Genomic DNA, 24,544 nt, shown 5'->3' on the forward strand with positions numbered 1-24,544 from the left:
TACAGAGAAATAACCTAGAAGAAAAAGACTATGCTCAGGAAGCCCAATCAAATTACGATCCTAATAATAAAGGCACAAAGTTATCAGGGCCTGAACTGAGGCAGTGGCAATAAAGATGAAGAAAAGATCATTTCAAGACAGATTTAGGAGGTACAAATAACTAGACATGATAAATGACTGGATACAAAGGATAAGGAAAAAAGAGGAGCCAGGACAATTTCCAAGTTCTAATTTGAAGAACTAAGCGTAAAGAGGAGTCATATATTCAGACAGGGAGGAGATACAGAGATAGGAACAAGTCTGGGAACAAAGACGATGCATCCACTTTGGAACAAGTTAAATTTAGGACACCTAGAGCTGAGGGAAAAAGTCTGGACTAACTAGTAGTTCATCCCAGTAAGTGAACAGAACAACACACACACAGTAAAAACCAAATTAGAATGTTATTGGGACTCTTCACATTATATTTAAATTTCATGGACACATAATCTAGCTGCTAACAACTTGTAGTGAGAAAAACTATTCCAAGAGAATGAAACATTACACTTTTCCAATCATGCTGATCTAATTGAAAAAAGGACAGATATGGGATGAGGGGACAGATGTCATTTGGAAGAGAGCTAAAGCTTCTTTTCAAGAGAATCAAAGGGATTGGAAGGGTCATTCCTTTAGCCCCCTTTATTTAGATCTAGCAGCACAGTAAGGGAATAGCTCACCTGTACTAAGGAGGAAAAACACTGGACTCCAGGACAATGAGAGCAAGCTGCTTCATAAATTACTGAAGCTAAGTTGTTTGACTCTAAGATTTTGGGTGCTTTAGAAAGTTAAATTTACATCAGATATGATCTAGTATGGAAATTCCTGTTACATAGCTTTTTATGTTTTTGCCTTTTTTAAAAGAAGTGTCCTTGGTGAAAAGGGAACCCTCCTCTGCACTGTTGGTGGCAATGTAAATTGATACAACCACTATGGAGAACAGTATGGAAGTTCCTTAAAAAGCTAAAAATAGAACTACCATATGATGCAGCAATCCCACTACTGAGCATTTACCCTGAGAAAACCATAATTCAAAAAGACACATGCACCCCAATGTTCACTGCAGCACTATTTACAATAGCCAGGACATGGAAGCAACCTAAATGTCCATCGATAGATGAATGGATAAAGAAGATTTGGCACATATATACAATGGAATATCACTCAGCCATAAAAAGAAATGAAGTTGAGTTATTTGTAGTGAGGTGGATGGACCTAGAGTCTGTCATACAGAGTGAAGTAAGTCAGAAAGAGAAAAACAAATACCATATGCTAATGCATATATATGGAGTCCAAAAATAAATGGTACTGATGAACCTAGTGTCAGGACAGGAATAAAGAAGTAGACATAGAGAATGGTTTTGAGGACACGGGGAAAGGGAAGGGTAAGCTGGGACGAAGTGAGAGAAGCATCAACATATACACACTACCAAATGTAAAATAGATATCTAGTGCGAAGCAGCCGCACAGCACAGGGAGATCAGCTCGGTGCTTTGTGACCACCTAGAGGGGTGGGATAAGGAGGGTAGGAGGGAGACACAAGAGGGAGGGCATATGGGGATCTATGTATGCATATGGCTGATTCACTTTGTTGTACAACAGAAACTAACACAGCATTGTGAAGCAATTACACTCCAATAAAGATGTATTAAAAAAAAAGTGTCCTTTTTAAAAATACAATTAATGCATAATACTATGTTCAGATGTTTTTTTTGTTTTGTTTTGTTTTTGTTTTTGTTCTTTTTTTTTTTTTTTTTTGTTCAGATGTTTTGACAGAGTTCTTTAATATTTAAAATAATTGTGCTGAAAGTTAACAGGTTTTCACTGGATCTTGGCTTAAAGCACTTACAAATCGTTATCAGATTACAGACCAAATAACCAAAGCACCATCTAGCTAATGACAGGATATGCTAATTGAAAGCAAAATACCTCCCCTAAAAAATACTCATTTAAGGGTTAAAACTGTAAGTGGAAATACATTAAAAATATTAATATGTTACAGATGACAAATTCCCAGAGCTAATTCCTAATTTTTAGCCCCAAACTTCATATATAATTCTTTTAAAAAATATAGAACAAAACTTGTTAGTTTTCAAAATTAAACCGCATATTTATTATCAAAAATCTGGGAGTAATATTTCAAAATCATCTCCTTTTTAAAAAAAACACATGTAAAATACAAGGAAGCTCACAAAGTCAAAAGTAGTAAGGACCCAGGTTAAATAATATTTAAAAGGTATGTTAAAGATGCAGAAAATTTAAAAGATCTACAGATAGATATACATACCTGTTTTATTTCTGCATCTTTAACACACCTTTCAAAAAATATTTAATCTAGGTCCTTACCCATCTATATATATCTAGTTCTTCATTTTATATCATATGTGAATCTCTAAAAATATGTACATGTGAATCAAATTATTAAGCTAAATGCAATAAGAATACTTGTTTTTAAAAATAATTCTATGTCAATCTAATGAAATGTAGAATCATTAACTTTGTAAATTAAGATTGTCAACTTTAAGATTTGAGGGAGTCACACCTGTATATGCAGATTTTCTTAAAGATCATTTCCAACAATCTTATTTTGAAGACTATTGGACTTAAATTATTTCAACTGCGGTAAGTTGAACAAAAGCAATACTGAACAACATACCTTTCAGATAAATTAAGGCTTTGGTGAAGAGGTTCTAATTTTTGACATGTCTCTAGGCTGTCAACAGATGTCGAAGGCAATGAGTCTGATTGCACCTTGTTGGCATCACATAAATTAGCATCATTTTTAGGTAGGGTCTTTCTGAATTTTCGTCCTAAATCCGTCCATAGGACATTCGTCAACATAACTTTGAGTTGCCTGTTACACACATAAATAATTAATACATACAGTACTAAACATTATATAATACATAAATTCATCACAAATTGTAACAAATGAAAACTTCCAGGAATTCTAAATTCAGTCCTTCAAGAAATTAACCAGAGTAGTAAATATCATAAGTAAAAAATATGCCAATCATTCTCAAATATACATGAAAAACTAAAGCACATTTCACTTAAATTGGGACTTTCTTCAGAATTCTATCTAGTATACTACATCTGTGGTCACACACACGTACAGCTGTTGGATTGCTGGTAACCAATCTGTGCTTGGTCACACTACAAGTGGAACAACAACACACATCTGCACATCATGTCACAGAGGCAACCGCTTTCTGCACTAAAAATGTATTTTTGTTTTAGTATTTGACTTGCAAAACATAATTAAAACTAAGGGTAACAGTACAACATCTACAATCTTAACCCTACACAGTCTTAAGATACATTTAATTTTACCTTATTTCTAAAAATATGTCAACTTAAAACACTTACTGTACCTACACCAATTTCAAAAGTAAAACTGATAAATCCAAACACTTCCAGCTCTGCCTCATTAAATTTTGCCCATTACTCATTCAACATATCTATGTGCTGATAATACCTGAAGAACTGTGTTCAGTTCTAGAACCATGAAATATAGTTTCTTCAGGACTGTGAACAGGCTACCAAGTAGATGTGAGACAATGTCAAATGAGGAATGGCTGGAAGAATTGGAAATGTGTGATCAGAAGAGTGTCTATTCTATTCCCTAGTACCAGTTTTAGGCACTGTTTGTTTAACAAATGTTAATAATATTAAGAAAGAGAAAGCAAAGTGTTCGTGTATTTTTAATATAAAACAGAGCTCAAAGAAATCACTTGTTTGCCGCAGCCACTTGGGGCTGTATCTTCAGATCATCTGGAAGAAGCGGGATAGAAGTCTTCAGAGGAACCTCTATAGAACGCACTGAAACTCCAAATACTTTAAGTTTATAGATTTTAGAATTATCATTAAAGAATAAAGAGATGAGTGAAATTTCTATGAATGAATAATAATTCATTCTTCGTTCAACAAATACTTACCAAATACCTTCTAGCAAAACAACTGTACTAGTAGAATCTGGAGATTCAGCAACAAACGAAAGAGTTACAGTTCCTGCCTTCATGGAGCTTACATTCCAAAGAAGAATTACCCGATTAATTATTTAATTACAACTGTGATGAGCAATACGAACAGAAAATACAGGTGCTGCATTTCTTCTGAACCAGATCAGGGAAGGTTTTACTGAGAATATGACATTTACGCTGCAACTGTCCAAAGGAAACAAGTGGAAAATGGAGAGTGGTTCAAAAAGGAGGACAAAATGTAAATGCTCAGACAAGAGTAAAGCTTGTTCAAGGAAATTAAAGGACTTACCTGGCTCAAGTGCTTAAAGTGAAGAGGAAATTTGTATAAGATAAAGATGGGCAGTTAGGCAGGACCCTGTGGACTATACTGAGGATTTGAAACTTTAATGTCAACAACAATATCAATCCCCTAGTTTTAACAAAAGAATCATGAGACCAGAGCTGTATTTTTAAAAGATGACTTTGATCTTTTATGAATAATAAAGAAAACACCAAGAGAAAAGGGTAATAATGAATTTAGAGAGGAAATGGTGCTTAGGGATAGTTTAGTGGAATGGTGGGAGCAGAAATGGGAAAGAAGAAAAGGGACACAGACACAGCAAATGTAGGCAGTTGACAAACAGCTACGAAAGGGGGATATAGGACAAGAGCTGAAGATAAATGTGAGATGCAAGAAAGGTCTTCTTAGTTAGTTATTGGTTGGTTAGTTAGCTTAAGATAGAAAATATCTGTGTAAGTTTCAGTGCTTAGGGGAAGAGGTCAACAGACTAGGAGAGGTTGAAGATACAGGAGACAGTATAATTAACTTTATAATTAAGTTTCTTAAGAAGTAGCATAAAAAGAGCTAATATTTACTGAACATGCACCATACACCAGGAAGCATGTTAAGACCTCTACAATGATTTACACTTCATTTAATCCTCACAACTACTCTGTGAAGTATAATGGTAATTATTCTTCTGCAACTGAGAAGACCAAGAATAGAATGATTAATAACTAAGTCCATAGTTAAATGAGTGAGTGGTGAGAGCGGGATCCAGAGCCACACACTCTCAACTCTGTTGCCAGCACTCTTAACTGCTCCACTGTGCTGGTTTATGGTGGGAGAAGAACCCCTTTTCCTTCTTCCAGAAACCAAGATCATTTTTTCAAAGTGATACAAAAGGTAAAAGAACACAGGCTTGAGGAGGGAAAAGGTTTCAAATCATCACTGTGGAGAGGGGGAACACAAGCTGACTAGAGAAACACAGTAGGATTATCTTGAAGTTGAGGAATCCAGTAGGGTTAATAACCACAAATTTATAATGGCATAAACATACTGTGTTTTGTGATTTTTTTTCCCATCACTGCTCAGCCACCTTGGTGTCAGCACAATGCAAACAGATAATTAGGTTCACAAATGATTATTAATTACGAAGGAAAAAGGCACCTTTATAACTGAAAATCTGGTAGCTACCACCTTAACCAAGTGATCAAATGTAAGGCCACCAACAGTGGGACAAGCAGACACTACATATCCCCTGATATAATGCAATAAGCAAATACATCAGCTATGAAGTACTTTTGTCAAAAATGTAACATGAACCTAATTATGAGGACAAACACAATTATAAAAATCTAGAATGTAGGACATTCTACAAGACAACTGGCCTGAACTCTTCAAAAAATCAATGTCATGGTTTAGGGGGGTCGGGGGGAGGCAGGGGCTATTCTAAGATTAAGAGACTAATGAGACATAATAACCAAAAAATAAAATGCATGAACCTCAATTTGATCCTAGATTTTTTTAACAAAAGACATTTTGGGGGACATTTAGAGAATTCTGATTCTAGACTTTATATTACATGATAATATGAAATTATTATAAATTTTCTTCATAATATATTGTGGTTATCATGTAAAAGAATTTTCTTGTTCTTAAGAAGTACAGGCTAAAGTATTCAGAGGTGAAGTGCCTGACATCTGTGACTTACCTTCAAATGGTTCTGTGAAAAAAAATGTGTACATGAATATGCATATGTGATATGCACTTACATACATGTATGAAAAGAGACTGAGAGAAGGCAAATGTGGGAAAACATTAACAACATCTTGCGTGTTTGTTATACTCTTAACAAAATAATCCCGCCTGGTCCTGTACCAAAAAAATATGAAACGGGGAAAAAGCTATGCATGAAGATATTCATCACAGTATTATTTATAAAAGCAACAAAATGAAAGCAAATTTAAATTCCCAGCAATAGGGACTTCCCTGGTGGTCCAGCAGTAAACAATCCGCCTTCCAACGCACGAGACACAGGTTCAATCCCTGGTCGGGGAACTAAGATCCCACATTCTGCATGGCAACTAAGCCCTCGCACTGCAACTACTGAGCCCACGCACCTCAACTAGAGAGAGGGGAAAAATAAAACCGCATGCTACAATGCACACGTGCCACAACTAGAGAGAAGCCTATGCACCACCAACGAAAGATCCCACATGCCGCAACAAAGATCCCACGTGCCACAACGAAGACCCGACACAGCCAAAAATTTAAAAATTTTTTAAATTAAAAACATAAAAATTCCAGGCAATAGCAGAATGGTTAAGTAAACAATGATAAAGCCACTTAATGGAATGTTACTTATTAGTCTCTTAAAATCTTCTACTTTAAATTTTAAGAGAGACTGGCTGTGTTTTTTTCTTTCAACTTGTCTTTATTTCTCTTTTCTATACTAAGAAAGTACTATACTATTTACATAAAGAGAAATGTCAACCAATTAATTTTGTAAAGAATGGTAAACATCTTTACCCAGTCAAAAACTATCTATTGATTAGTGAAAAAAAATTATTTTTTACATTCAGGACTACTCTTTTATAGGTTTTACAACTGTACAACTTAAAATGATCAAATGAAAATACTTCTAAAATCTTAAGGATATATAAGGTATACTTTTCGTCTGAGAAAATCACTATTAGTAATTTGCTAAATTATTTGGGAAAATATCCCAGTGGTAATTTTAATAATTTTAAATATGAAAATATCCAATGTTGGAAAATGCCATTTTTCTATTCACCCAAACCAAATAAGAATCACCACTGGTGATTTTACTGGTAATTCTAATAGTTGGCTCTAAGTGAAAAAGACAATTTGGATTCTCTGTGAAAATACTTATTTCATGTTCATAAATTTGCTTTACTGTAATCTGATTGACTAATAATATCCTAAGGCAGAAGTCAGCAATCTTTTCCCCCCAAATTAAAGGTAAAATTTTTTAAATTTCTATATATTTAAATATATTTGAACACTTCACAAGAAAGACATATGAATAGCGAATATGCACATAAAAAGGTGCTCAATATCATTAACCTCATCTTTCCAGTCTTTAAAAAAAGTTTGTCCTTTCAAAAAAGGGGGAAGGACAGCAAAATATTTCAACAGACACTTTAGAGAAGATACAAAAGAACAAGAAGCACATGAAAAGATGCTCAACATCATCATTCATCAAGGAAATGCAATTAAAATCACAATAAGATATCACTACACATACATTAAAAGGGATGATGACAGAGGTTGACCATACAAGTGCTGGCAGGAGGGTGGAGGAAGTAAAACTCTTCTGCACTGCTGATGAGAATGTAAAGTGGCACAACTGCTTTTGGAAAACATTTGGCAGTTGCTTAACAAAGTTGAAAATGTACTTTCAATGACCCAGCAACCCATCTCCTAGGTATTTAACCAAAAGGAATAAAAACATGTCCACACAGGCACTTGTACATGGATATTCACAGTAGCTTTATTAATAGTAGTATTAATTTTTCACAGAACTAAAACAAAAAAAAAGTTTAAATTTGTATGGAAACATAGAAGACTGCAAATAGCCAAACCAATCTTGAGAAACAGAAACAGAGCTGGAGGAATCAGGCTCCCTGACTTCAGATTATATTACAAACCTAGAGTAATCAAAACAGTATGATACTGGCACAAAAACAGAAATACAGATCAATGGAACAGGATAGAAAGCCCTGAGATAAACCCATGCACATATGGTCACCTTATCTTTGATAAAGGAGGCACAAATATACAATGGAGAAAAGACAGCCTCTTCAATAAGTGGTGCTGGGAAAACTGGACGGCTACATGTAAAAGAATGAAATTAGAAAACTCCCTAACACCATACACAAAAATAAACTCAAAATGGATTAAAGACCTAAATGTAAGGCCAGGCACTATAAAACTCTTAGAGGAAAACATAGGCAGAACACTCTATGACATAAATCAGAGCAAGATCCTTTTTGACCCACCTCCTAGAGAAATGGAATTAAAACAAAAATATACAAATGGGACCTAATGAAACTTAAAAGCTTTTGCACAGCAAAGGAAACCATGAACAAGACAAAAAGACAACCCTCAGAATGGGAGAAAATATTTGCAAACGAAGCAACTGACAAAAGATTAATACAAGCAGATCATGAAGCTCAATATCAAAAAAACAAACAACCCAATCCAAAACTGGGCAGAAGGCCTAAATAGACATTTCTCCAAAGAAGATATACAGATTGCCAACAAACACATGAAAGGATGCTCAACATAACTAATCATTAAAGAAATGCAAATCAAACCTCACACCGGTATCACCTCACACCGGTCAGAATGGCCATCATCAAAAAATCTACAAACAATAAATGCTGAAGAGGGTGTGGAGAAAAGGGAACCCTCCTACACTGTTGGAGGGAATGTAAATTGATACAGCCACTATGGAGAAGAGTATAGAGGTTCCTTAAAAAACTAAAAATAGAACTACCATACAACCCAGCAATCCCACTACTGGGCATATACCCTGAGAAAACCATAATTCAAAGAGTCATGTACCACAGTGTTCATTGCAGCTCTATTTACAATAGCCAGGACATGGAAGCAACCTAAGTGTCCATCGACAGATGAATGGATAAAGAAGATGTGGCATATATACACAATGGAATATTATTCAGCCATAAAAGGAAACAAAATTGAGCTATTTGTAGTGAGATGGATAGACCTAGAGACTGTCATACAGAGTGAAGTAAGTCAGAAAGAGAAAAACAAATACCATATGGTAATACATATATATGGAATCTAAAAAACAAAAAAAATGGTTCTGATGAACCAAGGAGCAGGACAGGAATAAAGATGCAGATGGAGAGAAGGTACTTGAGGACACGGGGAGGGGGAAGGGTAAGCTGGGACGAAGTGACAGAGTAGCTATGACATATATACACTACCAAATGTAAAACAGATAGTTAGTGGGAAGCAGCCACATAGCACAGGGAGAACAGTTCGGTGCTTTGTGACCACCTAGAGGGGTGGGATAGGGAGGGTAGGAAGGAGACACAAAAGTGAGAGGATATGGGGATATATGTATACATATAGCTGATTCACTTTGTTATACAGCAGAAACTAACACAACACTGTAAAGCAATTATACTCCAATAAAGATGTTCTTTAAAAAAAAACAGAAACAGACTCAGAGACATAGAAAACCAATTTATGGTTACCAAACAGGAGGGAGAGGTGGCGAGGGACAAATTAAGAGTATGTGATTAACCGGTATAAACTACTATACATAAAATAGATAAGCAAGAAGGATTTACTGTATAGCACAGGAAATTATATTCAGTGTCTTGTAATAACCTATAATGGAATATAATCTGAAAAAATATACAACTGAATCATTTTGCTTGAAACACAGTATTGTAAATCAACTATACTTGAATTTAAAAAATTACTGATCACAGATCACCATAACAAATATAATAACAATGAAAAAGTTTGATATATTGGGAGAATTAGCAAACCGTGACACAGAGACACAAAGTGAGCAAATGTTTCTGGAAAAATGCTACCGACAGACTTGCTAAATGCAGGGTTGCCTGCAACATTCAATTTGTAAAAAAATGCATTGTCTCCAAAGTGCGATAACATGAAGCACAATAAAACAAGGTATGCCTGTACCTTATGACTGGTATCCTTATAAAAATGGCAGAAACAGACATACACAGAAGGAAGACAACATGAAGACATACAGGGAAAACATGTAAATATGGAGGACTGAATGCATGAAGAAGAGAGGAGAGAGACACAGAACAGATTATTCCTTAATGCCTTCAAAGGAAGCACAGCCTAGAGGACACCTTGATTCACATGAAATGTGAATGGATTAAATAATCTAGTCAAAGGTCGAGATGGTGAGAGTAGATTAAAAAAAAAAAAAACACAAGACCTTCTGTGTTCTGAATGTTTGTTTCACCTCAAAATTCATATTTTAAAATCCTAACCCCCAAAGTGATGGCAGTAGGAGGTGGGGCCTTTGGGAGGTGACTGGGTCATGAGGGTAGAGCCCTCATGAATAGGATTAGTGCTCATAAAAAAGGTTCAAGAGAGTACCCCTTCCACCCTTTGAGGATACAGTAAAAAGATGGCCATCTAAGAACCAGGAAGCCATCACCAGATACTGAATCTGGGAGTGCTATGATCCTGGGCTTCCCAGGAATTATAACACTTTTGAAAAATAAATGTTTTTTGTTTATAAGCCACCTAGTCTTATGATATTTTGTTATAACAGTCTAAACAGACTAAGATAAGATCCAACAATATGCTCTCAACCAGAGACACACTTTGGACTCAAAGAAATAAACAGGTTCAAAGTAAAATGATGGAAACAGGTGTACCATGCAAACAGCAACCTTAAGACAGGTGGACTAGGCTCTATCAGTATTAGACAAGATAGACTTTAAAGCAAAAAAAGAAAAAGTCTGTAGAAACAATGAGGGACATTTCATTGACAAAAGGGTTAATTCATCAGTAAGATATACTGACTATAAATACACATATACTTAATAACAGGACCACAAGGCTCATTAAGCAAAAACTAACAGAAAGGAGAAATTAACAATTCAACAGTAATAGTTCAACACTTAAAACCCCAGCCTTGATAGAACAACTAGACAAAAATCAGCAAGGATACAGAAGGCTTGAATAACACCATCAACCAATGCATCCACAGACCACTCTAACAAACAGGAACAGAATGCACATTCTTCTCAAACACATGGAACATTCTCCAAGAAAGACCACATACCAGGCCACAAATAAACCTCAATAAATTTACAAGAAGTGAAATCATACAAAACGTTCTCAGACCACAGTGTAATTCAATTAAAAATTAACAACAACAAAACTAAGTCATGAGGATATAATGTACAACATGGGGACTATGGTTAATAATACTGTATTGTATATTTGAAAGTTGTTAAGAAAGTAAATCTTAAAAGTTGTCATCACACACAAAAAAATCTGTAACTATGTGAGTGATGGATGTTACCTATACTTACTGTGGTAATCATTTCATAGTATATACAAGTATAGAATCATTATGTTGTATATCTGAAACTAATATAATGTTATATGTCAATTATATCTCAATAAAAGAAGAAAATCTTTGAAATTTAAAAATACATAGAAATTAAACAATTCACACTTTCAAAAGAAGTGAATCAATCATACCAGAAATTAGAAAATACTTTTGAGCTTAATGAATAAAAAATCACAACATACCAAAATTTATGAGGTGCAGCTAACGCAGTGCTTAGAATAAAATTTAAAACTAAACACCTATACTAGAAAAGAAGACATCTCAAATCAATAACCTAACCATGTACCTTAAGAAATTAGAAAAAGAAGCACAAACTATGTCCAAAACAAAGAGAAGAAATAAAAAATAAGATTACAGTGAAACTAAATGAAATAGAATATAGAAAACCTAAGGAGAATACTGATGAAACCAAAAGTTGGTTCCTTGAAAAGATCAACAAAATTTACAAGTATCTAGGTAGACTGAACAAAAAAAGAAAAGAAAGAAAACACTCAAATTACTAAAATAAGGAATGAAAGACGGGTCATCACTAACAGTATTACAGAAATTTTAAACAGTATAATAGAATACTATGAACAAATGTATGGCAACAAATTAGATAAATAAAATATACAAATTCCTAGAAAAACAGAAGCTACCAAAACAGACTCATAAAAAAAAAAAAATAGAAAATCTCAACAGACTTATAACAAGGAAAAATCTGAATTTCTAACTGGAAAACTTCACAGATACACACACACATACAAACACACACACACACACACCACCAATGAATGACCAGATGGATTCACTGGTGAATTTTATCAAACATTTAAACAAGAATTAATACCAATCCTTCAAAACCTCTTCCGGAAAACAAAGGAAGAGACAACACTTTTCACCTCATTCTACAAGGCTATTATTAGCCTCATTCCAAAGCCAGACAAAGACAACATAAGAAAACAGCAAGTTATTTTCCCTTCTGAATACAAACATAGATATCCTCAATAAAATCCTAGCAAACTGAAACCAGTAACATATAAATGGGATCATAAATCAGAATCAAGTGACATTTATCCCAGGAATGCAAAGTTGGTTTAAAATCTAAAAATCAATTTATGTAATACATTATATTAATAAAGGATACAAATTACATGATATAAATGCAGGAAAAGCATTTGACAAAATCCAACACACATTCATCATAAAAAGCCTCCCACAAATTAAGAACAGAAGGGAACTTCCTCAACATGAAAAAGGGCATGTCTTAGTCTGTTCAGGCTATAACAAGATATCACAGACTCAGCAGCTTATAAACAACAAACATTTATTTCTCACGGTTCTGGAGGCTGGGAAGTCCAAGATCAGGGTGCTGGCCAACATGGTCAGGCTCTGGTGAAGGCCCTCTTCTGGGTTGCAGACTGCAGACTCCTCACAGTGTCCTCACGTGGTAGAAGGCACCAGGAAGCTCTGTGAGGTCTCTTTTATAAAAAGAGCACTAATCCCGTTCATGAGGGCTCCACCCTCATGACTTAAGCACCCCCCTCAATGGCCCCGCCTCCAAACACCATCACATTGGGCATTAGGATTTCAACATATGAATTTTGGGGAGATATTGTACAAACATTCAAACCATAGCAGGGCATCTATAAAAAACCTATAACTAACATCATACTTAATGGTGAAATACTGAATGCTTTCCCTCTGATAGTGGGAACAAAACAAAGATTTCCACTCTCACCACTTCCATTATACATTGTACATTCTAGCCAGGACAATTAGGCAAGGGGAAAAAATTAAAGGCCTCCAGCTGAAAAGGAAGCAGTAAAGCCATCTTTGTTTGCAGATGACATGATCTTGTATATACAAAATTCCAAGCAATCTACTAAAAATTTCTAGAACAGGACAAACAGGGTCACGATATATAAATCAGGGTCAACATATATAAATAAATGGGATTTCTACACACTAGTAATGAACCATCTAAAACTAAAATTAAGATAATACTTCCATTCACAACAGCATCAAAAAGAAAATACTTGGGAATAAATTTAACAATAAATGTCCAAGACACACTGAAAGTTACAAAACACTGTTGAAAGAAATTGAATAAGACCTAAATAAATGGAAAGATATATTCATGAATCAGAAGATTTAATTTGTTAAGACAGCAATACTCCCCAAATTGGTCTACAGATTCAACACATCCTCCATCAAAATCCTTGTTGGCTGTTTTGCTCAAAATGACCAACTGATTCTAAAACTCAGTTGAAAATGCAAGGAACCCAGAACAACCAAAACAATCTTGAAAAGGGACTTCCCTGGCAGTCCAGTGGTTAAGACTCCATGCTTCCACTGCAGGCGGCATGGATTTGATCCCTGGTCGGGGAACTAACATCCTGCATGCTGCACAGTGCAGCCAGAAAATTTTTTTTTAAAAATCTTGAAAAATATTATGAAGTTGGAAGACTCACATTTCCCAATTTCAAAACTTACCACCAAGTTGCAATAATACAGTGTACAGCACACAGCGGTACTGACATAAAAACAGACATATACATCAATGGACTAGAATTCCAAATCCAGAAATAAACACTTACATTAATGTCAACTGATTTTCAACAAAGGTACCAAGAAAAATTCGTACCTCTTCAACAAATGTTGCTGGGACAACTGCATATTCACAAACAAAAATATAAATTTGGATGCCTATCTCATGCCATACCCAAAATTAATTCAAAATGGATAAAATACCTAAATCTAAGAGCTAGAACTATAAAACCCTTAGACGAAAACACAAGAGTAAATCATCATGACCTCAGATTAGGCAATAGTTCCTTAGATATGACAACAAAAGCACAACAACAAAAGAAAAACAGATAAATGGGATTTGATCAAAGTGAAAAAAACTTTCGTGCTTCAAAGGACACCATCAAGAAAGTGAAAAGCTGAGTGAGAGAAAATATTTCCAAATCACATATCTAATAAGGACCTGTATCCAGAATATATAAAGAACTCTTACAACTCAACAATAAAAAGATAAACACCACAATTTTTAAACAATTTTTAAAAGGATCTAAACAGACATTTCTCCAAAGAAGATATACAAATGACCAACAGGCATATAAAAAGACACTCAATGTCATTAGGAAATATGTACCAAAACCACGATGAGATTATCGTTTCACACCCACTAGGACAACTATGGAAAGAAGGAAGGAAGGGAAGGAGGGACGGAAAATAAGTATTGATAAGGATATGGAGTCACCAATATGCTTATTTCCTAAGGACAATTCACTTGAAAGGTGAGAATTCAGACTAAACAGCTTACAGAGTGCTCTGACATAAAATCAAGAATTCCAATTAGGACTTCCCTGGTGGCACAGTGGTTAAGAATCCGCCTGTCAAATGCAGGGGACACGGGTTCGAGCCCTGGTCTGGGAAGATCCCACATGCCGCAGAGCAACTAAGCCCGTGTGCCATAACTACTGCCTGTGCTCTAGAGCCCACGAGCCACAACTACTGAGCCCATGTGCTGCAACTACTGAAGCCCGCGTGCCTAGAGCCTGTGCTCTGCAACGAGAAGACCACACACCGCAACAAAGAGTAGCCCCTGCTCACTGCAACTAGAGAAAGCCCATGCACAGCGGCAAAGACCCAATGCAGCCAAAAATAAAATAAAAAATAAATAAACTTATAAAAAGAAAACTCCAATTAGTCTTCTCATTTGTGCAAACTCCCAATAACTGTAATTTTTAACTTTGTTACTGTCACTTTTTATTCATTCACTATTCTAAAACAGATAATACCCTTTTGCAAAATAACAACTTTTTAAGCATTTACTGATGTCCAATACTAAAATTTAGCTCCGATTTCCTGCTGGTAATAATTGTAATTTGAATCCCATAGATATTTAATTCCAGCATATCCATTATTCATTAATACTATGACTTTAAGACCAGAGTTGCTAAATGGAGGACAAAAGATGAATCCAGCATCTTAACGAGTCTATATGTAACTCTTGCTTTATTAGCTAAAGCTTTCAAGATGTTACAAACACACAAAAACAAGGAGTTAAGATGAATTAGAATCACAGAAAGAGCTTAGAAGGAACAGTAGAGGTCACTGAACTCAATCACTGTATTTTAAAAGTTGTGCAAATTTGAGAACCAAAAAGGTTAAATGAATCATTCATGGTCACACTATACATAGTATAAGCCCATCCTATATCACACACATACATATATCTTACCTTTCTGCTGATGTCTTAGAAGTGACAGGACGCCCACGTACACCTTTTTTACTTTTATGGTCTACAGAGAGGACCTTATTTCTTAGGCTCCTTTTCCACTAAGGAAAAAAAATGGAATTTGGAATTTCAATAATAAATATAGCAATATGACAATTAAGAGGCACTTAAATTTTCTTTTTATTTAGAAATTCAAGATAAACAGCCAAAGTCATAACAGTTCACAGAGGGGGAAAACTGCAATCTACAAAACACCTGGCATCTTTTGCTAATGAGGATATAAAAGTCCAATAAATTACAGAAGAAAGACATTTATGGACTTCCCTGGCGGTCCAGTGGTTAAGACTCTACATTCCACTGCAAGTAGTGCAGGTTCAATCCCTGGCTGGGGAACTAAGATCCCACATGCCACGCAGCCAAAACATAAATAAATAGATAAATAAATAAATAAAGGGTCTGGACTTAATTCGTTAAAAAAAGAAAAAGAGGGCTCCCCTGGTGGTGCAGTGGTTGAGAGTCTGCCTGCCAATGCAAGGGACACGGGTTTGTGCCCCGGTCCGGGAAGATCCCACGTGCCGCGGAGCGGCTGGGCCCATGAGCCATGGCCGCTGAGCCTGCGCACCCGGAGCCTGTGCTCCGCAACGGGAAAGGCCACAACAGTGAGACAGGCCCGCGTACCGCAAAAAAAAAAAAGAAAAGAAAAGAAAAAGAAGAAAGACATTTTAAAATGTAAAGGTAATTTTAGTCAGGAAATAGACATTTTAAGACTCAAAAGCTTACATCACTACGAAAAATGGTGAATGTGTTTAAAGGAAATAAAAATAATTACATGCCAAGTTAAACAGAGTCTGTGATTCTGAAATAACTGCATTTATAAACAATTGGAAGGGATTACAACTGATTCCCTATGAACTGCTGCATGGAAAAAGTTTAGGGAAGAGTCAGATATCTTACTAACAGTGTTTAGATTTAATCCAACTACAAACAAAGTTAAAGTTGATTTAGTTAATATAGAAACAGGACTTCCCTGGTGGCGCAATGGAAGAATCCGCCTGCCAATGCAGGGAACACAGGTTCAATACCTGGTCTGGGAAGATCCCACATGCCACAGAGCAACTAAGCCCATGAGCCACAACTACTGAGCCTGCACTCTAGAGCCTGCGAGCCACAACTACTGAGCCCACACACACAACTACTGAAGCCCACACGTCCTAGAGCCTGCACACCCCAACTACTGAGCCCTCATGCTGCAACTACTAAAGTCCATGTAACTAGAACCTGTGCTCCACAACAAAAGAAGCCACTGCAATGAGAAGCCCACACATCACAACAAAGAGTAGCCCCCGCTCATCACATCTAGACAAAGCCTGCACGCAGCAGAGACCCAATGCAGCCAAAATTAAAATTTTTTTAAATATATATATATATAAACAGTGTGGGGACTTCCCTGGTGGCGCAGTGGTTAAGAATCCGCCTGCCAATGCAGGGGACACGGGTTCGAGCCCTGGTCCAGGAAGATCCCACATGCCGCAGAACAACTAAGCCCATGCACCACAACTACGGAGCCTGTGCTGTAGAGCCTGTGAGCCACAAATACTGAAGCCCACGTGCCTAGAGCCTGTGCTCCGCAACAAGAGAAGCCACCGCAATGAGAAGCTCGCACACCTCAATGAAGAGCAGCCCCAGCTCACCGCAACTAGAAAGCCCGCATGCAACAACGAAGACCCAATACAACCATAAATAAATAAATTTATTTATTTATTTATTTTTAAAAAGAGAAACAGTGTGAATCTGGGCAAATAAATTACTTATCTTCTCTATGCGTTAGTTTCCTTACGTAATAATGGTTACTATCTCACAAGGATATATGATGATTATATAAGTTTAAAATACTGTCTTCCTTCCTAAATAGACATTTCTCCAAAGAAGACATACAAATGGCCAAAAAGCACCACAACAAAGAGCAGCCCCGCTCGCCGCAACTAGAGAAAGCCCACATGCAGCAACGAAGTCCCAACACAGCCAAAAAAAATAAATTATTTTTTTAAGTAGTCTACAAATAACAAATGCTGGAGAGGGTGTGGAGAAAAGGGAACCCTCTTAACACTATTGGTGGGAATGTAAATTGGTGTGGCCACTATGGATAACACTATGAAGGTTCCTTAAAAAACTAAAAACAGAGTTGCCATATGATTAGCAATCCCTCTCCTGGGCATATATCCAGAGAAAACTGTAATTCAAAAACATACATGCACTCCAATGTTCACAGCAACACTATTTACAATGGCCAAGAAGACATGGAAGCAACCTAAATGTCTATTGACAGATGAATGGATAAAGAAGATGTGTGTGTGTGTGTGTGTGTGTGTGTGTGTGTGTGTGTGTGTGTGTGTGTATATATATATAGAGAGAGAGAGAGAGAGGGAGGGAGAGAGAGAGAGAGAGAGAGAGAGAGAGAGAGAGAGAGAGAGAGAGGAATATTACTCAGCCATGAAAAAGAATAATGCCATTTGCAGCAACATGGATATACCCAGAGATTATATTAAGTGAAGTAAGTCAGAAAGAGAAAGACAAATACCATATGATATCATTTATATGTGGAATCTAAAATATGACACAAATGAACTTATTTATGAAACAGAAACAGACTCAGAGATATAGAAAACAAACTTATGGTTACCAAAGAGGAAAGGGGGTAGAGGAGGGATAAATTAGGAGTTTGGGATTAGCAGAAACAAACTAATACATATAAAATAAACAACAGGGTCCTACTGTATAGCACAGACAACTATATTCAATATCCTGTAATAAACCATAATGGAAAAGAATATGTATACATATGTATAACTGAATCACTTTTCTGTACACCTGAAACTAACACAACAATGTAAATCAACTAGAGCTAAAATATACTGTCTTCCTCAAAGAGATATTTGTACACCTATGTTCATAGCAGCATTTTTCACAATAGCTACAAGGTGGAAACAACTCAAGTGTCCCATCAATAATAACACCAATAATAATGAAATGTGTCATATACATACAATGAAATATTACTCAGCCTTAAAAAGTAAGGAAATTCTGACGCACGCTACAACACGCTAATACATGGAAACTAACCAGAGAATGAAGGAAAATAAAGCAGAAAAATACATTACAAATGAAAGAACAAGATAAAACCTCAGAAAAAAACACCTTACTGACTGGAAATAAGTGATCTACCTGATAAATAGTTCAAAAAATTAGTCATGAACTTTGACAACTATGAGATTATAAAAAATATTTATATTGGTCTCTGGCCCCAGTTCCTACACAGAGCTCCTAAAACCCTTGTAATTCCCTTGGTGATAGGAGCATCTTTTGCTATAATATCTGGTTTTTAACCCCAATCCCTGACACAGGGCTCCTAAAACCCTCACAATTTCCTGGGTGATAGATTTGCCTTTTGTATTAATGAAGCGACTCTGGGTGAGATCCTAGATGGCTCCTGGATAGGGGCTAGTCACCAGAAAGACCAAGCCAATATTACAAGCTTGGAATTCTCATCTTTGCCCCACCATTCTCTAGAGAGGGGAGAAGGACTGGAAACAGAATTAATTATCGGTCATGCCTATGTGAGCAAATCTCCATTACAATCTCAAAAATATTATATGAGGTTCAAAGAGCTTTGAGGTTGCTAAACACATCCATATACCCGGAAGGTGACACACCCCAACTCCACAGGGACAGAAGCTCCTGCACTCAGGACCCTACCAGACCTTGCCCTATGTATCTATTCATTTGGCTGTTCATCTGTATCCTTTATCATGTCCTTAAATAAACTGGTAAATGTAAATAAGTGTTTCTCTGTGTTCTGTGAACTGCTCTAGCATAAATTAATCAAACCTGAGGAGAGAGTCATGGGAATCTCAGATTTATAGCCAGCTGGTCAGAAGCACAGGTGACAACCTGGAATTGTGATTGGCATCTGAAGTGGGGTGGGAGCAGTCTTGGGACTGAGCCCACAACCTGTGAGATCTGAAACCATCTCCAGGTAGATAGTGTCAGAATTGAGATAAATTGTACGACACCCAGCTCATGTCCCAGAGGCTTGCTTGGTGGGGGAAAACCCACAAACATCTGGTGTGAGAAGTGTTGTGAAAATGATAGTAGTATGAGAGTAAAGGAGAAACATGGGAGGAAGATGCGTTTTTCCCAACGCAATGACATTAGGTTAAGTGAAATAAGCCAGTAACAAAAAGACAAATACTCTATGATTCAAGTTATAGGAAGTATCTAGAGTTCAGAGAGATAGAAAACAGTAGAATTTTGGTTGCCAGGGGATGGGAGAGGGGGAAATGGAGAGTTATTGTTTAATGGGTAAAGTGTCGTGGTTTTGCAAGATGTAAAGAATTCTGGAGATAGACGGTGGCGATGGTTGCACAACAATGCGAATATACTAAATGCCAGTGAACTGTACCATTAAAAATGGTTAAGATGATAAATTTTATGCTATGTGTGTTTTACCATAATTAGAAATACATTTTTAAAAGTAAAAAAAAAAATTTAAGTAATGAAAAACAAAATAAAACACTGTCTTAACCATGATAGCCCTCAATAAACTGTCATTTTTATTCTCCAGGCATTATTATCTCATTATCACCACAGCCCTACATGGTATAAAACTCATCACTTTATAAGTGGGAAGTGAAGCTCAGAGAATAAACTTCACCAGTTAACCCAAGTCTGCCTGACATAAAAGCCTATGCTCCTTCCAATGCTGTAATTCTAAATTACACAAATTCTCGGAAATCCTTCCTATCAAGATATCAACTTAAACACATTGTCACCCCCATTTCACTACAAAATGTAAATGTATCAATATAACTAGATTAAAAATACATTTTTCCTCCATTTTCAGTATCACTGTCTTAGTTCTGCCTCTTACTTCTGACCTGGACTCTTGCAATGTTCTCCTAATGGGATTCCCTGAAAATGGTCTCTTCTCCCCCCCAGTCCAGCAGCCACTCTGTCAAGAAAGTTAAATCTTTCAAAAATGCAAATCTGATGTCATTCTCTTGCTTAAATTCCTAAGTATTCCCCACTACCTAAGGAGAAAAAAAAAAAAAAGAACTGAGTTATCTTTCTCACTTCTGCTTCCCATGAATCTTCTATTCCGACAACACTAAACTATATGTAGTTCCCTGAAAGTGCATGCCATTCAGATCCTTTGACATCTTTCTGTACATGTTTCCTCTTACTAGAATGTGCTTTGCCCTCCCCAATTCTCCTTGTCCATTAAGTCCCAGATCAACACCACCTATGAAGCCTTCCTCACTCTCTAGAAAAGTAAATCAGTATCTCTGCTCTAACACTATTTTACATACCTCTATTACTGATAACAGTTCTCACAATGAATTACATTATTTGTTTACATCAAACTGCAACCAGGACTGGGAATAATTTAGCTCACAAGCTAGACTCTCAGAACTACTGGTTAACTAGTTTTCCACAACTGTTTCACTAATCTCACAGTAAATGCAGCTTTCACATTTTTTGTTTCCAAATTTTTTTCTACCCTACTAATAACGTTGTAATTAGGTTTTACCTATATTTGCAAAATGATGAGTACTAGTCTTTGAGTCTCATATTCTGTACAGAAAAGAAACATAATTCCCACCAAAGAGGGGGGAAAAGAATGAGAAGTTTTAAACTATTACAAAAAATGAAACGAACACAATGAGACAAAATGAAGGTATCTTTAATAGGAGAGGAGGGGAATTGATTAAACTTTTATTAACTCTAAATAACAGTAAGATGTTTCAATGCCCATCTCCAATCCTACCACAGCCAAGGGTAATCTGGAGTGTATCCACAGACATTATCAAAGGAAAACAAAAATGCACTTAGACTTTGATAAATTGTTTCTTATATTTAATATCACACTAGAATGTTTTTTCTTTCCAAAGTTGGATTAGAATTGCAGCCTGGATAATAATCTGTATTTTTCAGAGATACAATTTTTCACTTAGTCTATGAACCTATATACATGCTATCTCTGAAAAAAAAATCAGATAACAAAGAATTCTCCCACAATCTCATTATGAATGAGAATTTATTCATATACATATTTTGAAAGCTATCTGATCACAAATAGGAAGGCTGAAATAGTATGAACAGTTGTAATTTAAATATGAAAAAACTTATAGAAGAATAAAAGACTTTGCTTAGAGACAAGACCAAATCATTTAGTTGCCTGATTTTGAAGCTCTCATTCTAGCAGGGGCATCAAAATAAAATACTATGATAATTAAAAACAAATGTTCGATAGGAACTTGACTAAAATTTTTCTTGGACAAATCAACTCTATACCCATTCTAAGTGGTGCAGTGTTCACAGTCTCAACTGAGTACTTCCTTACATACTAAAAATGAACCAAATCTGCAACCTGAAGAAAATATCAGCTTTGCTTACAACTACTTATCCATGTCACAGCCTACTGTAATAAAGATGGATGATGACTTTCCAACCAATTGAGATTATTGGTCAGGATTTAACTTTTATATCAGAATTTCAATTCTATTGACTCTTCATCTAATTTCCAAATTAGCAACATGTAATGTCAACAGTGAAAACACTTATCAGAAAACATAAGCTGAAATTATTTGGTAACCAACATCTACTGAACAGCTGGATAAATTGGTGAGGTGCAGGGAGAGAGGCTATCTGGGGAATCCTGTATTCTCTTCAACAAGTTTTCCCTGATGGTAACGCCTTGCACAACTGCACAGCAATATCATCACCAGGAAAGTGACATTGAAACAATCCACGACCTTATTAAGATTTCACCTGTTTTACATGCACATACTTGTGTGTGTGTCTTTGTATGCATGCATTTAGTCCTAGGCGATTTTATCACATGTGCTCATCTCTGTGACTACAACCAAACTCAAGATATAGAACAGTTGTGTCGTAAAGATCCTTTCTGCTACCCTTTTATAAACACATCTGCCACCCTCCCCTTCCACTAACCCCCTACCCTACAGGATCAAATCATTTAGTTACCTAATTTTGAAGCTCTCATTCTAGCAGGGATTTCCTAGAGTTTTCACAGACATTCAAATGAACATTTAAGAAGAAAATAAAGTGAATTCTACACAACCTATTCCATTAACTAGAAATAAACAATTCCCAATTCAATCTATAAAGCAAACATTATACTGATACCAAACCAATATAATGAGAGTACAAGAAAACTAAAGACCAATATCCCTGATAAGTACAGACAAAAATACTCAACAAAAATCAGCAGATCAAAACCAGCAATATATAAAAAGAATAATACAGCATGACTAATTAGGGCTTATTCTAGGACAGAACAGTGGTTTAATATTTGAAAATCAAATCAATCTATGATTCAAAAAAGAAAAAAGACCCTACTCTACATTGTATACAATAAACTCACTTTAAATATAAAGACACAAACAGATTAAAAGTAAAGGGATGAAGAAAGATACACCATTCTAAGAGATCAAAAGACAGAGTAGCTATATTAATTTCAGACTGAGATTTCAGAGGAAAAAACAGTATCAAATTTGGGGATACAGGGATAAAGAGGAATGTTACATAATGATAGAGGGGTCAATTTGCCAAAAAACCATAATAATCCTTAATGTATATATGCCCAACACCAAAATACATAAGGCAAAAACTGATAGAAATATTGATACAAGGACAAATAGACATATCTACTTCAACATCCCTCTATCAGAAACAGATCCAGCAGGCAGAAAATCAGTAAGGAAATCAGTAATGAAATAACTGAACTGAAAAACACCATCAGTCAACTAAATCTAATTAACATTTATAGAATACTTCATCTAAAACAGAAGAATACACATTCTTCTCAAGCGCACATGCTTAGAGGGAAATTTATAGCACTGAATGCATGTATTAAAAAAGGAGACAATTCTAAAATCAATAATGCAAACTTCCAGCTTTGGAAATTAAAAAAAGAAGGGCAAATTTATTCCAAAGTAAGCAGAAGAAAAGAAATAAATAAATAAAAGAGCAGAAATCAATGAAATTGAAAAAAAATTAATGAAATTGAAAACAAGAAATCAACAGAGAAAATCAACCAAATCAAAGGTTGGTTCTTTGAAAAAAATCAATAAAATTGATAACCTCTACCCAGGTTAACTAAGAAAAAAAACAGAAGAGACAGATTACTAATATCAAAAATGAAAGAGGGGCAATCAGTACTGGTCCAATGGACATTATATAGAAATAATACAGAAATGCTATGAACAACTCAATGCCCACAAATGTGAAAACTTAGATGAAAATGGACGAATACCTTGAAAGATACAATTGATCAAAACTTATGTAATCTGAATAGGCCCATAACCATTAAAGATATTGAATCAATTGAATCAATATTTAATACCTTCCAAAACAGAAAGGACTAGGCCCAGTTTGGTTCATCAGTGAATTCTACCAAACATTTAAGGAATCAATTATACAAATTCTCTATAATTTCTTTCACAAAATAGAAGTAGAGGAACACTTCCAAACTCATCTTATGAGGCCAGCCTTTCTATTTTTCCTTTTGTTTATTTATTTATTTATTTGGCTGCATCAGGTCTTAGTTGCAGCATGCAGGATCTTTGTTGTTGGCATGTGGAATCCTTGGTTGCAGCGCACGGGTTCTTCGTTACGGCACGCAGGCTTCTCTCTAGTTGTGGCGCTCGGGCTCCAGAGTGTGCAGGCTCAGTAGTTGTGGTGCATGGGCTCTCTAGTTGTGGCACACTGGCTCTAGAGCGCACGGGCTCAGTAGTTGCAGCGCACGGGCTTACTTGCCCCACGGCATGCAGGATCTAGTTCCCTGACCAGGGATCAAAACCACATCCCCTGCACTGGAAGGTAGA

At 36.0% G+C, this 24,544-nt stretch overlaps 1 protein-coding gene across 8 annotated transcripts in view; it reads right to left on the reverse strand.

The window, feature by feature from the left end:
• SENP7 (SUMO specific peptidase 7) overlaps nt 1–24,544 on the reverse strand; it is a 153,597-nt gene that overhangs the window by 84,427 nt on the left and 44,626 nt on the right. For 6 of the 8 annotated variants that reach the window (XM_060010567.1, XM_060010566.1, XM_060010569.1 and 3 more), the window contains 2 exons: nt 15,642–15,739; nt 2,693–2,890 (listed from right to left, as the gene is read on the reverse strand). The exons of 1 other annotated variant lie outside the window; for it this stretch is intronic. In XM_060010567.1, coding sequence (XP_059866550.1) covers nt 2,693–2,890; nt 15,642–15,739 — 296 coding nt within the window. The remainder of the gene's footprint in view (nt 1–2,692; nt 2,891–15,641; nt 15,740–24,544) is intronic. One more of the 8 variants, XM_060010570.1, reaches the window with a different exon arrangement.

This window comes from Delphinus delphis, chromosome 4 (genome assembly GCF_949987515.2).
Source record: "Delphinus delphis chromosome 4, mDelDel1.2, whole genome shotgun sequence".
Taxonomy (NCBI): Eukaryota; Metazoa; Chordata; class Mammalia; order Artiodactyla; family Delphinidae; genus Delphinus; species Delphinus delphis.